Here is a 17,601-nt window from a genome sequence, read left to right on the forward strand (position 1 = left end):
GCTAAGATTGTAGGACTATGGAACTATTAGTGCTTTCATGGAGGTCTGACCCCAAATGGAGGATTTGAAAAGTTTAAAATTTTTAAAGATCGATTTTTTCCCCCAGTGCTAGGGAATGAACCAAAGGACCTGCTAGCTGAGTTCTTCGCACTGAGTTTGCTCCTTTAAAAGCTATAAAAGCACGAGTCAAACCCACACTAACGCAGTCTTGTGTCCTCCAGATGTATGCGTTACAAACCTCTAAAAATGGGGAATCAGGGCTGGAGGAATGGCTCAACACTTAAGAACATTTGTTGCTCTTAAAGAGGCCGTGGGGGGTTGGGGATTTGGCTTAGTAGTAGAGCGCTTGCCTAGCAAGAGCAAGGCCCTGGGTTCGGTCCCCAGCTCCAAAAAAAAAAAAAAAAAAAAAAAAAAAAAAAAAGTGGGTTTGGGGAGGTGGTGGCCCACATCTTTAATCCCAGCACTCAGGAGGCAGAGGCAGGAGGAGCTCTGAGTTCACAGACAGCCTGGTCTACAGAATGAGGTGCAGGACCGCCAAAAAAAAAAAAAAAAAAAAAAAAAAAGACTGGAGTTTGACTCCCAACACCCACCTGGCAACTCACAACCTTATGTAAGTCCCATTCCAGGGGATCTGATGCCCTCTTCTGACCTCTGAGGGCACCAGGTATGCACATGGGTGCACACACTAAATACAGGCAAAGCACTCATGTACCATCAAATAATAAAACAAATATCTAAAATTGTAAAAATAAAAATCAAGATGCTATCTCTCATGATTTGTAAGCTGCGTTTCTATTCAATCTCTCATAGCTGTTTCCCTTGTTGTGATTAATTTATTTTTTGGAGACAGGGATATAATATTAGGAATAAAGATTAGTATTAGAAAAGGTAATAAAGAACCTTTACCCCTGCACCCAAAACCTTGAAATACCTGAAGTCTTTATTGGTGACGGGAAATACGTCAATGGCAAAGGGTTTTACTGTCACTTCCCGGGCAGGCCCTTCACCATCTCTGCCATCTGGAGCATTGGTCCCCATCAGAAACCGACCACCTGGCAGGTGCACCATGGCAGGATCCTGGGCATGTCCTGCAGAACAGGACAAGTACTAGTAATACATACAGATACATTGGGCTGGAGAGATGGCTCAGCGGTTAAGAGCACTGACTGTTCTTCCAGAGGTCCTGAGTTCAAATCCCAGCAACCACATGGGGGCTCACAACCCTCTGTAATGGGATCTGATGACCTCTTCTGGTATGTCTGTGGATGGCTATGGTGTACTCATAAAAATAAATCTTTAAAGGGAAAGAAAAAACAAAAATAAAAAACACAAATATATGTACATAGATAAGGTTTGATTTACCTCATTATTTTTTATTTTACTATAATTATAGTTATTATTATTTGTTTTTTGAGACATGGTTTCTCTGTGTAGCCCTGCTGTCCAGGGTCTCACTCTGTAGACCAGGCTGGCCTCAAACTCACAGAGATCTGCCTGCCTTTGCCTCCTGAGTGCTGGGAATAAAGGTGTACACCCCCAAAGCCACCCCTAGCCCCACACACATACCCTGATTCTTTTTAAAAAATTTTATTGTTCTGTTGAAACAGGGCCTCACTGTGTGGACCTGGCTGGTTGGGAGCTCACTATGTAGACTGGGCTGGCCTCATGGGGTTCCATTTGCTTTTACCCACTGAGTGCTTAAACTAAAGACATTCACTAATACACCCTGCTTGCTTGCTTGCTTGCTTGCTTGCTTGCTTGCTTGCTTGCTTTCTTTTTAAGACTTATTTATTTTATGTATATAAGTACACTGTATCTGTCTTTAGACACACCAGAAGAGGGCATCACATCTCATTACAGATGGTTGTGAGCCACCATGTGGTTGCTGGGATTTGAACTCAGGACCTCTGGAAGAGCAGTCAGTGCTCTTAACCGCTGAGCCATCTCTCCAGCCCCACACCCTGCTTTCTAAAACTGCATTTATTTTATGAGTGTGTATCTGCATGTATATAAGTGCACTATGTGTGTGCTTGGTACTCACAGAGGCCAGAAGAGGGCACTGAGTCCTCTGTAACCAGACAGATGCTAGCTGCCACGTGGGTGCTGGGGACCAAGCCTAGGTTCCCATCCTCAACAGACTCAGCAAGTGCTCTTAAGTGCTGAGTCATTTCTCCAGATCATACGTCATTAGTTATATACCTCTCTCTCCCCAGATCATATGTCATTAGTTATATACCCCTCTCTCCCCAGATCATACGTCATTAGTTATATACCCCTCTCTCCCCAGATCATACGTCATCAGTTATATACCTCTCTCCCCCAGATCATACGTCATTAGTTATATACCTCTCTCTCCTCAGCTAGGCAAATTTAGAAACCGTATCCTCAGATACATTTACGTTTTCACTCACACTCCCTCTACCCGGGCTACCTGACCATTGGAGGCAAGGTCTTACTATATAGCTCAGGCTAGCCTTGAACTCATAGAGATCAACTTGCCTCTGCCCGCCAAGTGCTGGGATTAATGGGTAAGCCAGTACACCACTCACACTTCATGCTGTTTCTATCCCTCTTCCTTTGTGTTGGTGAATACTTTATTATTTTATTTTTGAGATGAGGTCTCCTGTAGCCCAGGCTGGCCTAGAGCTATGTATCGGAGGATGCTGCTGAACTCCTGACTTCATTGCCTTAACTTCCTGGTGCTAAGGTAACAGGTGTGTACCGTTTGGCCCAGTTTCTGTGATGCAGGGGATGGAACTTAGATTCCATGCTAGGCATGCGCTGTACAACTGAATCACCCTCATAATTTATGGGCATGTGTGCTAAGAATTTTTCTGAGTTTAAAAAAAATTTTCTCTCTCTCTTGTGAAATACGGTTTTTCTGTTTAGTCTTGGCTGTCCCGGAACTCACTCTGTAGATCAGGCTGCCCTTGAGCTCACAGATCTTCCTGCCTCTACCTCTGGAGTGGTGGGGTTAAAGGCCTGCATCACCACTGCATGGCAATTTTCTGATTTAAAAAAAAAAGTTCTGGGCTGGAGAGATGGCTCAGCGGTTAGGAGCACTGACTGCTCTTCCAGAGGTCCTGAGTTCAAATCCCAGCAACCACATGGTGGCTCACAACCATCTGTAATGGCATCTGATGCCCTCTTCTAGTGTCTGAAAACAGATACAGTGTACTCATATAAATAAAATAAATAAATTAAAAAAAAAAAGAAAAAACTCTATAGCTCCTTCATTCAACGGGACCCTCCCAACCTTTGCCTCGCCAATGCTAAGATTGTAGGACTATGGAACTGTTCCCCAGCTCAAGAACTTTGTGTGTGTCACAGGGGATGGAGACCAGAGTCTCACAACATGCTAGGCAGTGCTCGACCCCAGCCTCTCATTTTAAAATTAGATCTTTTTTTTTTTTTAATTTATTTTACTGTTTCATGACTAGGTCACCCCTCCCCCACCTTTCTCCAACTCTGGGCTGGCCTGGCTTGGCAGTCACAGAGATCTGCCTACCTTTGCCTGTCAAGGGATTAAAGGTGTAAGCGCCCAAGCCTTTCAGGATCTTACATTTACCCCTCTTCTCATTCTGACACAATTCTACCCATCTCAGGAATAATGCTGAGAGGGGGAAAAAAACAAGTAAGCAGGGAGATCTCAAAGGGGAACTAAATATTAAACTGTAATATAAACTAGCTTGATTCTAATTTAATAAGCAAACTAGCATTTAATAGATAGATATAGATATATAGATATAGCTGGGCAGTGGCGGCCCTTTAATCCCAGCAGTTGGGAGGTAGAGGCATTTCTCTGAGTTTGAGCCCAGTCTGGTCTACAGAGTGAGTTCCAGAATGGACAAGGATACACAGAGAAACCCTGTTTCTAAAACCAAAATTAATTTTTTTTTTAGAGACCGGGTTAAGCCTTCCCTCCTTTGCCAGTATCTGAAACACTCATGGCACACAAACACATAAATGAAAAAGAAAAATTCTTTTCAGGTCATGTTTGGTGGTGCACACCTCTAACTAAGCCCAGCATCTGGAGGCAGAAACAGATGCATCTTTGTGTTTTGAGACCAGCCTGGTCGACACAGTGAGATCCTGTCACATAACAAAATACAATCTGAGACCATATTTTGTGCCTTATAATTCCAACCCTTAAGAAGGTGCGGCAGGAGATCACAAGCACAAGACTAGTTTGGGCTACACAGCCAAGACCTTTATAACAAAAAAACCTTATAATGAATTCGAGGTGAGCCTGGTCTTAAGGTTCCAGGCCAGACAGAGCGACGTAGTTGAGACTCTGCCTCAAAGATAAAATAGCGTGCTAGCATATAAGAGCACTTGTTGCTGTTGCAGGGATCCAACGCTCATGGTGTACATACATACAAGGAGGCAAAACCCGCATACACATTCTAAGAAAAACTTAATCCATAGGTAACTAGCGATAAAAGGTGCATTTAAACAGACAATATTGAGTACTGTTAAAGTAAGGTGGGAAATGGCATCGGATTTCTGTGTATGTGGCTTAAACCAATCTTGAGCTTTTAAAGCTTTGTACAAATAAAAGATATGCATTACACTGGTGTCCCAGCTCAAGACGGGGGAAGTGGGAAAGGGAGAAAGGAAAACCAGAATGCCTTACTCTCAGTGCCCCGGGCAGGGCTGCATACCAGAGACCCTGCTTCAAGAAATAAAGTGCAGTTTCATGGTGGCTAGCCCCAGCAAGTAGCCCGAAACCCCGCGAAAAACCCTCCGAGGCGGGGGGGTGGGGGCGCAGCACCTAGAACGCAGGGTACAGTCACTTTCAGGTGCTCAGGGATGCGGGAAATAGGCACAGGGCCACACACTGACCTAGCTGAAGCCTGGGGCAGGACAGGAGCCACAGCAGCAGGACAGGGAACAGGGAACCCATGCTGAGGAGCCAGAACTCAGGACGCATGCGTCTTTTCCGGGCTTCCTCGCGCCTGCGTACTTGTTGCTAAAGCACACATTCAGTGACCAATGGCAGGGTGCTCTTTGGGAGCTTGCCTGTCAGGACCGCCCATGAATGAATTAAACACCGGCCCACACCCATTTTGATTTTTAAAAAAATCTATTCTGTTAACAAGCCTGTGCAGGCCCACGGTGCTACAGCCACAGCTGGTCAGAAGCCGCCCAGGGTGCTGGGAACTGAACGGCCTGTCTGCGTGAACTAGTACTTCTAGGTAGTTTAGCCATCTCTCTCCTCAGATGTCTTCCTCTTTTTCAGTTGAACTAATCGCAAAACCAGCTTTCAAGTCTTTCACTCACCGTGGAATATCGAGACACCCCACCCCTAACATTATCAAACACAGAAACCAAGAGGTGAGAAAAAAACTGATAGGTAAGAGGCACAGGGTTGGGGATTTAGCTCAGTGGTAGAGCGCTTGCCTAGCAAGCGCAAGGCCCTGGGTTCAGTCCCCAGCTCCGAGAATAAAAACAAAAAAAACACCAAAACAAAAAAACCCCCCCACAAAGAATAGCTTAAAAAACCTTGTGTTCCACCCAACCCCTTAATTCTTCAACCGTCTTTCTTGGCTGTTATATTTGTAACTTTCTGCCTCTTGTGTTCCCATACTTTCTGGAGGGGTTGGGCCGCAGAATTCTGATCCTCCAGTGTCCTCGTAATAATTTGGCTTAGCTTCTGAAGCAGTTTTGCAGTTATTTCAAGTGTGAATGACCCAGTAGCTTCACTCTTAAGTATTTATTAGAGACACTATGAAACCCATAAATTACCCATATGTGTTTTACACTGGCAAGAATCTTACATGTATAACAGGGAGTTGGGTAGATAACATCAAATACATCCACAACAAAATTATTCTTTTGACCTGGGGTCTCCTGTAGCCTGAGTTGGTACAGAACTTCTGACTTTATTTCCAAAGTGCTAGGCTTACAGGCAGGAATCGCCATGCCTTATTTAGGAGAAAACCATTATAAAATTTCAAAGAACACTTGAGGAACAAGGTAGACAACAATGCTTATTATGTAATTTTGTATCACTGTAACGAAAACATCTTGTTCAGTGGATTTAAAAAGACCTGCTTTAAGTGTATTCACTCAATGCAAAAAAAAAATTAAATAAAATTTACAGTATTATAATTTGAGTAGGTGCCAAATGTCCTGTTCCTTTTCTCCAATCAGGAAGAGAAAATTCTTTTCCAAATCACTTGAAGCTTGGACAAAAAAAAAAAAAAAAAAAAACCCAACCATCCCCCCCAGCATTCTGCAGCATCCCAGGCAGACTTCAGCCCTTCAGAGAGGACATGCCAGCTCTCATGATCTCGTCAACCAGGAGAATGTTGGTGGCGATCACAGTACTGTAAGGGAAGAGAAAAGGACAGCTCAGACTTCAACCCAAACTGCTGTGTCTGACCGAGTCATCTTGGAGTTCAAACTCACCAGGAGTGAAGCAGCTGCTTCTTCACACAGTAGTTATCCCACACACCCATTTCTGCGGCCACCATTGGCTCACCTGCAAATAGCCAGAGCACCAAAGGCTTTTTATCAAGAAAACACATTCTATTTTATGAACCCTACCAATTCTAAAACAAAACCAATGGCCAATTGAGACCATTTTTTAAAAAGATGTTTTTCTGTACTACAGCCCTAGACAGCATCCAGGCTGCAGTCCTGCTGCCTCACTTCTTCTGGGATCACAGGTCTTTATGGCTTATCCCTGACCAGTCATCCAAGAGTCTTCCAATCACTGCTCTTATCCAGAACATGTCTGACGTGTGGCTGATCTCTTTAGCAATGCTCAACTGCTTACCAGACATTTGCACACTGCTTGGCACACACTGCTGTTGACCCACATGTGTCTTTGACTTCCCTCTTTCTCAAATGTCTCCTATAAGTTGCCGACACAGGCTTTCTGCTTTGTACACAGCACTGGCACCAAGATCCTCCTGTCATCCACCTTCCCAGCCCCAGCTTCACCCCATCTAGTTTTACCCCCACAAATAAGGTGCAGCATTCTCACCTGTGTTCAGATCCACACCCACAAGCTGACCGGATTCTGAATGTTCAGCTTGAACTTTAACTAATGTTTCCTGAAGGTCAAAACCAGAGTTCTGCGCAAGAACCTAGAGAACAAATTAATTCTTGAAAAGACATACTGAGAATTGAGGGTTAAGCCAGAATAAATGAACAGTATTCCCAATTTTATAAAATGTCTTCTGACCATACACGAGCTGCAGCATACCCTTCCTGCCCCTGCCAAACAAACAGGGGTGGGGTTGCATGCTTTGACCGAAGACAGAACCGTTATCCATGTTCCCTGATGAAGAACAGGCAGAGGTGTAGTTGACCAACTGACACATCCCAAACCTAGCCAATCAAAGCACTGGTCATAAACCCTAACCTTTACTGAGTACCCACTGGAGACCAGTAACAACTGATCTAGGCAGTGGTTTACTGGGCTGGTGCCACGCAGCTGTGCTAATCTGCCCACTAAAGACTCCCCTTCCTGCCACGTGGTCCTTAATTTGTGTCTGACCTCTAAGCTGGTTTCCCCCTTTTCTCTCTCCTGTCCAGCTACAGAGATTTCCTACTTGCCTGTCCCAGGATGTGGTAGGGTGGATATTCTTTTAAATTCTACCCACTCAGGGCTGAAGCAGTATCCAGACAAATACCTTTGGCTGGCACGAGCTTCACTATGTACCAGGCTGGCTGAAATCTGCCTGCCTCTACCTCACAAATGCTAGGATAAAAGGCGTGTGCCACCACAACTAGCTAGTTTTCTACTGTAGGAACAAACTAACATTTACAACTGACCATAGCTAAAAGCTGAGCGCAAAACTAAGTTTTTTTTTTTTTTTTTTTTTTTTTGGTTCTTTTTTTCGGAGCTGGGGACCGAACCCAGGGCCTTGCGCTTCCTAGGCAAGTGCTCTACCACTGAGCTAAATCCCCATCCCCGCAAAACTAAGTTTTAAGTAAGTATTCAAACCTTGGGAATGATGAGCAAGGCATCTGCAAATGCCTGGACCCCAAGCTGAGCTCTGCCCTTCACACTGGGCTTGTATTTAATCAGAGCCTCTGCCAGTGCCACTTCAACTGCACCTGCACCCGGGACAACACAGCCTGTTGGGCATGGGAAGAGAAAATGCTATGTTACAAAGAAAGATACAAAACCTACCAAATAAAAAATAAAACAAGAGGGACAACAGTTTAGAACTCATTTTAAGGTAATATATTATTAGGTAATTAACTTAGAAATTCACTATGCTTGTGAACACACACAGACACACACACACTCACGTGCATGCAGTTTTTACAGTAACAGAGATGGAGGTACAGGTCTCAGTTGTGTTAGGCAAGTGCTGTATCAATAGGCAATACCCCTAGCACAGACTTATACCACAGTATAAGCAATCAATAGCCAGCAAAAAGGTCGAATCTTACCATAAGCAGTAATCAGTAGCTCAGGAGCCACCAGCCTTAGCCACTTACTTGTACTCACTTTTGATAATGATATACCATACAATATAGCATATCAGCCATCTAAACGGAAGCCTTTACTTTTGCATGGTGTCTGGCTGTGTAAATTACTGACTAAAGAACACAGTATTCAGCCATGCCTGTTAGACCAGCAACAAGAACACAGTTCAAATACCGAGAGGTTCTTACCATCATCAATAGCATTTTTGACAGCCCTCAAGCCATCTCTGATTGCATCCTTGATCTGAGTCAGCGTGTGCTTGTTTGGTCCTTTAACCAGTAAAGTGACAGAACGGGGATTGTTACATTTCTCAATAAAGGTGAACTTCTCCTCACCCTGTGTAGAAGAGAAATTATTGTCAGTAACAGGTTACCCACAGTCATGACGGTCTCTAACTCTATGACAGAGGCAAAGGTCTCTGAGTTCCAAAGCTATACAGTAAAACCTTATCTTAAACCGAACAAACACAAAAGCCAACTTATTTCAAACCAACCAACCAAACCCCATAAAATTGTTAACCATCTAATTTTGAGTTTAACGTTTCCTACTTGACCACTGATAAACAAAAGTCTTAGAAAGAAAACACTTACCAATGTATACTCATAGACAAGCCCTGCATGTCCCAAACAGTCAGGATTCAGGTCATCAAAGGAGTTCAGAGCTATCCCACCACAAGCAAGAGTCAGCCTGCAACAGTGAAACACATTGGGGAGATTACAGTAAGCCACGGTGATCAGGTGCAAGCAAGGAGATTCTCAGAATGGCATGAGAGTGTATCTTAAAGCAGCCCCCTTCGCATTCATCATAACCCAGTGGGTAGATGGCCATTAAACCTCAACTGAAACCTCCCTGCCAGGTCATCAAAATACCAGTCACAAAGAAACCAGACTACAGATGGGGTTCTGTGGGAAGATTATTTCTTAGGAACCTTCTTCCTAGCTTTTTTTTTCTTTTTCTTTTTTCTTTTTTTTTTCGGAGCTGGGGACCGAACCCATCTTCCTAGTTTTTAATACTGAATGTTTGGTTGAGCCATGTACACAGGCCAAGAGCCTGCCTCCACTCCGTGAGTGGTGGTGGGACTACAGTTTGTGTGCAACCATATCCAACATACTATCTTCTTGATGTTCCTCTAGGCAAGAAAAAACAGGTCTCACTTATGTCATGGTTGAAAAAAATAAAACACATGTCTGGGCATGGTGATGCTTGCCTTTCATCCCAGGGTTCAGGAGGGAGAGGCAGGGTTAATCTCTGTGAACTGGAGGCCATCCTGGTTTATTATATAGTGAGTTCATATTGAGACCCTGTCTAAAAATAAAACGTATAAAGTAATGTTCATAGAATTTCGTGTAAATCTCAGAACCAACAGGACAACATATACGCAATGGAGCACCAGCCAGCTTTCCTTTGACTTCCTGTTATAAGATATGCCAAGCGAATGAGATACGCCAGGCTGTCGCTCCTGAGCCCCTCCACTCTATTCCACAAGTGTACTTTTCATGTCAGCTGCTTTCTCTAAGACCAATAAAAACAATGTGCAGGAGAGACAGCGCAGCCATGAGCACCTAGCGTCTCATACACAGGACGAGGCTCAAACCACAACACCCACAGGTTGACTGAGCTTCCCTAACTCCAGTTCTAGGGGTTCTAATGTCCTAAACTGACCTCCACGGACACTGAACACCCATGGTACAGACATAAACAGGAAAAATACAGATAGCATGGTGGCACAAGCCTTTAATCTGAGCACTCAGATGTCAGAGAGGCAGACAGATAGGTCTCTTTGCTTCTGAGGCCACCTGGGACTTCTTACAAATAAAATCATAATAAAAAATGTAAAGACGTGGAAAAAGACAAATATCTTCAATCCACTTTTTGATGGTGTCAAAGGCTAGGAGAAGAAAAAAATAGTGTAATAGTGTAGTGATAGATGATGACCAGTGGGAACCATAGTTAATGAATTGTACTTTATATTTTTTTCTGTGAGCCCACAGAGGCCAGAGGGGGACTTCTGAGCTGCAGGTGGTTGTGAACCATCATTTGGGTGCTGGTAATTGAACTCAGGTGCTCTGTAGAACAATTATATATTTCTAATAACAGACCCATCTCCCCAGCTCCTGGCACTAACCATATACTCAGAAGGCTGAGGAATGCCAAGCTCAGACAATAGAGTGAAATTAAATGGTAAACTTGGGGACCTGTCAACCAGAGCTCAACCCCTGGGATCCACATGGTAGAAGACACCGTAAGCTGTCCTTGGACCTTATATATGCTGTGGTACGCACAAGCCTGCACATACACAAAAAAGCTTTTAAATGTAGATTTTTACAAAGGTAAGACTGCCACAGTAAAAGCAAGAGTCTGTAATCTAGGTCATTTTTTTGAGTCAGTTTCTCTGTGTAACAACCCTGACTGTCCTGGAATTAGCTTTGTAAACCAGGCTGGCCTCAAACTTAAGAGAGCACCGTTCCTCTGCTCTCCCAGTGCTGGGATTGAAGGTGTGTGCCATAGCGCCCACAGTGCCCAGCTAAAAACGGACTATGTGCTAACAGGAGCCAGCAGTAACAGGAAGGGAAGGAAACCAGAGACTCAGGGAGTGTGCAAGTGATCAAAGTGCATCATATGCCTGTATAATAAAGAAATCAGGGACTGGAGAGGTGGCTCAGCGGTTAATAACACCGAATGCTCTTCCAGAGGTCCTAGTTCAACTCCCAGCAACCACATGGTGGCTCACAGCCATCTGTAATGGGATCCGATGCCCTCTGCTGGTGTGTCTGAGACATACAGTGTAGTCATATACATAAATAAATCATTAAAAAAAAAAATCAGCAAGTCCGTTGAACTAAAACATGCCAGTAAAATGAAAGCAAGCAGAAGAACAAAGGGAACAATTGTAACTTTCTTAGGTTGGCACCACTCACCTCTCCATGTTTCTCCTTTTGGCTCTGCGCAGAGCTACGATGCCTTCTTTCGCGAGGGCATCTAAAGAGAAGGGGTCAATCCCCTGCATAGAAACAAACATTCTTCAATCGCTGTCACCTTAAAAGTAAGTGAGACTCATTCATAATTTTAAGTTCTTACCTTTTGATTAATAACGACAAATCCTTTATCTGAATCACCACAGACTTTCTTCTTCAGTTCTACGATTTTTTTAACTCTATCTTCAATGAATTTTCTTTCAGCCTTTACTAGTTTCTCTCTCTCTTCTGCACTCTTGTAAAAAAACCCAGAATTCACTTCTCTATTAAAAAAAAAAAAAAAAAGAGATCTCCATGTTATATGAGCTTTTTAAGGGTCCTGCATTAGGCTCTAAAAAGCAAGTGCTGCACCAGTGGGCTCCACATCACCGAGCCCCCATGTCTCATTACTGTCTGTAATGAGACAAACGCTAACTTCCTCCCACCCAAAGGGGCCACACTCACGTCTTCTCATACTCCAAGGACACGTTGCATGTGAGGATGTAGGCATTTTCTACTCTTTTCTTCATATCAGGATGCCGTGCTCCATGATCCAAAACAAGCCCTCTGATTAAGCTATAAAACAGAAAATTTATCCCACTTCTGTTAGCAAACAGAGACGGGAAAGTGACACATAATAAAGTAAAATCAAGTAATTGCTACAGTGCTAATTTTTATACAGGTCCACTAGCTTCTAAAGTCGTTCAATAACTTTTCAGTTAAACCTAAGGTCAAATGTGAAAAAGGAATGCTCTAAGACACAAGACAGGCCACCTAGGCAAAAACAAGCTTGCAAGTCTACAACTAGCAGGCTATCCAACTGTGATCACTTCAACTCCTTAAAGAAATGTTTTCAGGGCTGGAGAGATGGCTCAGAGTTTAAGAGTACTGGCCATTCTTCCAGAGGTCCTGAGTTCAATTCCCAACAACCACATGGTGGCTCACAACCATATATAACGGGATCTCATGCCCTTTTTTGGCATGCAGGCATATACACAGACACAGCACTCATAGATGTGCACTGTAGTCAAGCGTATCAATACATGTTCATATTTCAAATCACACTGACCACAAACACAGCACAGCCTTCCCTTATCCCCACAGTGCATACTACTTAGAGTAAATGCCATACTCAGCAACCTATCCAGTATGAACATGTCTCAGGACTGGGGGCTGGGGGGGAGCCCGCAGCTCAGTGGTAGAAAGCACTTCAAAGCATTCTCTTACCTACCTTGTATCAGTTTCAGATTTATGCTTCATCTCCATGATCTCAACCATGAAGAGGTCAATGGGCTCATCTTTTTTCCTAATGGCCAAAATGGAGTCCACCACAGCCTATGAGATAACCATTAATAAATTTAATGTGCAGAGCCTGACACACTTTATTTAGCTGTTGTTCAGAAGAGTGGAAAAGGCTTAAGAAAATTGTCTCTGAAACCCCACAAGTGCTATTTTATGGTGGCACAGGTCCCCAATCTCAGCCCTACAATTCATACTGTATTGTGGACTAGCAGACAAGTTCCCCAAAGAAAGTATGACTAGAGACATTTTGGAGGAGTGTCAATTCTTCCTAAGCCTGGCCTGTTACTAACTCCATCTTTCCAAGCTGAAGACAGATTAGATCATTACTGCCCAGGGAAAACCCTAACCCCTTCCTCTACACAGACTTTCTGTGAAAAGCCTACACATGCACGCTTAGAACAGGTTTTTACATCAGACTTCCCCCATGTATTGCACCACACGAGGCCGATACACACCTCTGTCAAGACATCTGCAAGCTCAGCATGAACTTTAGTCCGCAGAGATGTCCTGGCCACATCGATGAGTGTTTCTCTGTCCATCTCTTTGCTTACTTTGACTTGTTCCAAAAACTGGAGTGCCTTTTCCTTTGCAGCTTCAAAGCCTTCGGTTATTATTCTGGGATGGAGACCCTATAATCCAAACAGCTATAAAGCCACTGCCAACACCTGCATCTTCAACAGGATACCACTGAAACCCAGTCAGTCAGTAATCTCAAGGGACACCCTGGGGCCCTCCTATTCACTACAATTAAGATGGTGTGCTGATTTTCTGAATACATTTAAAAGGACACAGTACTCCTTTCAATGCAGAGGAAAAGAACAGACTTTACTCTAGCACAGAGTCAAGGCCAAGGGAACTACAGAGCACACTTGGGTGTTCACTGTGCAATCCACGAACTCAAAACTGGCTCCTAACATTTTGCTGTAAGAGCTTGCTTCTCTTGTCTACAGGTAATCTGAAACTAATTCACATCATTTTGAAATATTTTAAAAAAGAAACCAGAGTAGGCTAGTCCATTAAAAATATGCAATCATTACTTAGAGGTGATTTTTTCCCATTCATTTCAGACCAGTGACAGACAGGCAGAGGCTCTCTGAGCTAAGCAGCTCGACCGTTCTACGGTGTGCCCTCAGCTAGCATCACATCAATTAGCACCATTAGCCCACCAAACAACAAGCAGAAACAACTCAGAAACATGAATCATTGTGTACTTCAGAAATGTAGAGGTCTGCTTGTTTGAGCAGCTCTCCGATGATGAGGACATTGGATGTAGTGCCATCGCCGGTTATGTCATCCTGCGCTGTAGCCACTTTTGCTATCAAAGAGGCTGTTGGGTGTTGAATTTGCTGTAGGTAGAAAAAGAACTACTTAAATGACTTATGGTTACCTAGGGTAAAACATAAGAAAGGCTTCTTTTACAGCGTCCCACTCAAGATTGCACAGCATGGCTACATTTTGGTTGGATGTTCAAGTCATTCCCTTTACTGGGATGTGAACTACAGGACCTGAAAGTTCTGGTGAGGGAAATGGGTAATTGGGTCAATTTAATATGATCCCAGGGACAAAAATAACAACTCTAAGGTAGCCTGGTGTGAGGCGCACAGCTTTAATTCCAGCATTCAGGGAAAGAAAGTAGGTAATCACTGAGGCTTACACAGTGAGACTCATCTCAAACAAAGTAAGGAGATTTTTCATTTCTCCTGCAGTTGAGTAAAAAGATGATCATTCATTTTTGCTTTTCTTTCCCACTGCCCTGTTTTTGCATATGTAGCTCTGTCTGGCTTTGAATCCCGAGATCTAGTTGAGTACTGGGATTAAAGCTGTGTTATAAGATTTAGCTAAAGCAGACATAGCGACATTTTATACAATTATTATTGTTATTATTTTTTTTTTAGCCCAGACTATACAAAGTAGGCCAAAACCAAAACAAAATACCAAGGACCCAAACACACATTTGAGACTCTACAGAGTTCCTCACCCACTACAGCACTTCCTATATTTCTGCTTGAAACGTACGATGAAGAATTTTATCCAGAAGGAACAGGTCAAAAGTTTTTTTTTTTTTTTAATACCTAGCACGGCAGCTTCTTACCATTTCATGAAGTAGCACATTGCCATCTTTAGTAAGTTTGATGTCTCCAGCACCAGATACAAGCCTGTCAAACGGGCAGGGATTGATGAGCAAGAATGTGACTTTCCAATAAAAAAGCAAGTAAGAATTCCACAAAGCAGCCAAGGGGTGATGTATATCACCCAACCCTCTCTTAAAGTCATGCAAATCTCTGGGAGTTCCAGACAAACCATAACTTATCAGTCAGACTCTACCTCGACTAATTACATAATGAAAAGACCCACGAAAGCGAAAGAGGAGTAAAGGGGACAAAAGGAGGGTATGAAATAGGACTCCAAAGCAGGCGTAATTTGAGGAACGGATACGAGAGGCGTGACTAAGAGTATACTTAAAAATCCAAGCGCTACGTCTCAGGGAACTTCACTAATTTGCTGGCTAATAAGGTAACAAAAACAGATCCTCCTGAAATTTGGGTCTTATTCCTACATCCTAGTAAACTCGGGGGGGCTGGGTTCAGGAAGGGTGCACACGCCATCCTCTTCCTCCAAAGGAAGTGGGTGCAACCCGCAACCCCGAAAGGCGCGAATCCGGGTGGTTTGGATGGGATGCAGCACAAACATTGTAGAAAATGCTAGTGCGAAGGCCTGGAGGCAGCGACTGGAGTTTGCGGCCATTGACCCGCCAGGCCCTCCCGCCCGCCAGCCCGGGCTTACATCTTCATGGTGCCTTTAGGGCCCAAGTTGGTCCTCAGAACATCCTGCAGGCCCCGTGCCGCGCTGATGTTCACCGCCAGCGCTGCCTGCGCCCGGGCCACCTCGGCTTTGGGATTTAGGGTCTTCACCGCCGCCATGGCTGGTCGAGCTCAGGGAGAGGCCGAGAACAACGTGCTCTATGCGGGTCTTCTCGAAAAGTCTTACGCATCTGGCCCGCCCCCAGCGTGCCCACAGAGCACCTCCATTGGATTGTGGCTCTCTTGGTGCCCGCTGATTGGCTTATCCTGACGCTGGTCTCTCTGGGCCCGCCCACACGCCAAGTCGCGACGTCATTGCGCATCCGAGAAACTTGTTCTCCGGTAATCCGCACTCCGAATTCTAAGGTTCCGTTGTGCTCGCCTCACAACGTTGCGGTTCCGCGCTTTAAGGATTACGGCGTGGCGGTTGCGCGGCCAGTTTTGCAGGAAAAGCACTACTGCTCGTGTGTGAGGGATGCTTCGACCTCGGCACTCGACTGGGCGTGACAGGAAGCAGAGGTGTCGGCCTCTATTTGCGGGGTGTCTCTAGCTACTGGACTCCGGGATGCTTCCCTCACACTCTCGCGAGGTTTCCCAGGTTCATTTGTCTTGCCTGTTTTTATCCGTGAATGTGGGAACACAGAAAATGGACCCTTCCCCTCTACCCTGGTCATTTAAAAATCCCGGAGTTTGACGGGAGCATTATTGCTAGGCAGAAAGTACTAGATGGCTTTAGGAGTGGTGCGATGGGCGTTGAGGAGCCTCAAGAATCAGTCTATTCTTAGGGCCCAGGTCATTGAGGCAGTTTTGTTTTCTTAATTTTTAAAAATATGAAACAAAGATTCACTCTGTGTCCCGGCTAGACAGCTCACTGTCTAGCTTCGGACTCGTAGCAATCCTCCTGCCTCAACCTCCAATGTGTTATGAACTAAGCCTGCTAAAAACTCAAATATGGCTGGACAGTGGTACCCAGTCTTTGAAAGCATTCCTTTAAACATTAAAAAACAAAAACAAAAACAAAACCAAAACCAACTAAGCGTATAGATGTTTCCCCTGCCAGTATGTCTGGGCACTTAGGTATAGATACGATACGTGCTGAATTTTTTTGAGTCACTTCTCCACACAGATGACAACTCATAATGCCGTTGGATGTATTCTACTGAGCTATACTGAAGGCTTTGCCATTTTGATAGGAATAAGAAATTCTCATTCCCCTCAACATCTGTGTGATACTCATTACAGAAACGATACATAGCCAGGCGTAGTGTCATATGCTTTTAATCCCAGAACATGGGAGGCAAGCAGATCTCTGTGCCTTCAAGGCCAGCCTGGTGTGCATAGCAAGTTCCAGGCCAACCATGGCTACGTAGTGAGACCCTGTCCAAAGAAAACAGAAGGTTTAACAGGTGTATAGGTTCGAAATACAGAAAATTTAAAAAGGAAAAAGAACTAACCAGTCATCGGACTGACATTCCCAAACCTCTTGCTATTCTGGCTACACTAAGTATAATGTTTAAAGTAGGTTTGGAGATTTGAGAGATCACAAAAGCTGTGCATATGATATTTGGCATGCAGAAGACTCGTGTTTACGTTTGTAGACCACTTGGCAGTTTCATCATCACTGCTGGTAAAACGAGGCAGAGGGAGACTGCAGAGTCAGTCGTCTGCTTACAAAGTAGAGAACAGGGCAAGAAAATGTTGGATCGAGTTGGAAAACTCAAGACTGCCCAGGAAAACTCAATGCTGACACTGGAAATAATATAATATTCCCTAAAACATTAGCGAAGCATATATTGGAGCTGCTTTTTCTTTGTTTGTGGCTTGTTTTCTTTTTGAGACGAGGTCTCACTATGCAGACAAGGTTAGCCTTGAACTCCTGATCCTTCTGCCTCTACCTTCCTCCTATTTATTTGTTTGTTTATTTCATGTACATAGGCATTCTGTCTGTGTGTATATCTGCGAACCAGAAGAGGCCTCCTAGGGCTACAGTTGTGAGTTGTCATGTTAGGTGCTGAGTGTGGTACACAGGACCTGTGGAAGAGCAGCCTGTGCTCTTAACCGCTGTGCCCCCCCCACCCCCCTTGCTCGATCT

At 44.2% G+C, this 17,601-nt stretch overlaps 2 protein-coding genes and 2 non-coding genes across 4 annotated transcripts in view; all 4 read right to left on the minus strand.

The window, feature by feature from the left end:
• Positions 1–4,945, minus strand: part of Sumf2 (sulfatase modifying factor 2) — a 17,912-nt gene extending 12,967 nt beyond the window's left edge. Inside the window, 2 exon segments of the mRNA NM_001025125.2 lie at positions 932–1,088; positions 4,846–4,945. Coding sequence (NP_001020296.2) covers positions 932–1,088; positions 4,846–4,933 — 245 coding nt within the window. The 5' untranslated portion in view covers positions 4,934–4,945.
• A 920-nt stretch (positions 4,946–5,865) lies between these two features.
• Cct6a (chaperonin containing TCP1 subunit 6A) lies at positions 5,866–15,647 on the minus strand. The gene is given in 14 exon segments (NM_001033684.3): positions 5,866–6,332; positions 6,415–6,487; positions 6,995–7,097; positions 7,961–8,094; positions 8,641–8,788; positions 9,043–9,139; positions 11,371–11,453; positions 11,531–11,690; positions 11,872–11,982; positions 12,638–12,741; positions 13,164–13,337; positions 13,920–14,054; positions 14,801–14,864; positions 15,493–15,647. Coding segments are annotated over 14 exon segments (1,596 nt in total). The 5' UTR covers positions 15,630–15,647; the 3' UTR covers positions 5,866–6,259.
• On the minus strand, positions 8,462–8,591 carry LOC134478781 (small nucleolar RNA SNORA15). The gene has a single exon (XR_015635015.1). It is a non-coding gene; the product is annotated as a small nucleolar RNA SNORA15 (small nucleolar RNA).
• On the minus strand, positions 13,462–13,596 carry Snora22c (small nucleolar RNA, H/ACA box 22C). The gene has a single exon (XR_015635013.1). It is a non-coding gene; the product is annotated as a small nucleolar RNA SNORA22 (small nucleolar RNA).
• Positions 15,648–17,601: the final 1,954 nt, after the last annotated feature.

This window comes from Rattus norvegicus, chromosome 12 (assembly GCF_021556685.1).
Source record: "Rattus norvegicus strain SHRSP/BbbUtx chromosome 12, alternate assembly SHRSP_T2T, whole genome shotgun sequence".
Lineage (NCBI taxonomy): Eukaryota > Metazoa > Chordata > Mammalia > Rodentia > Muridae > Rattus > Rattus norvegicus.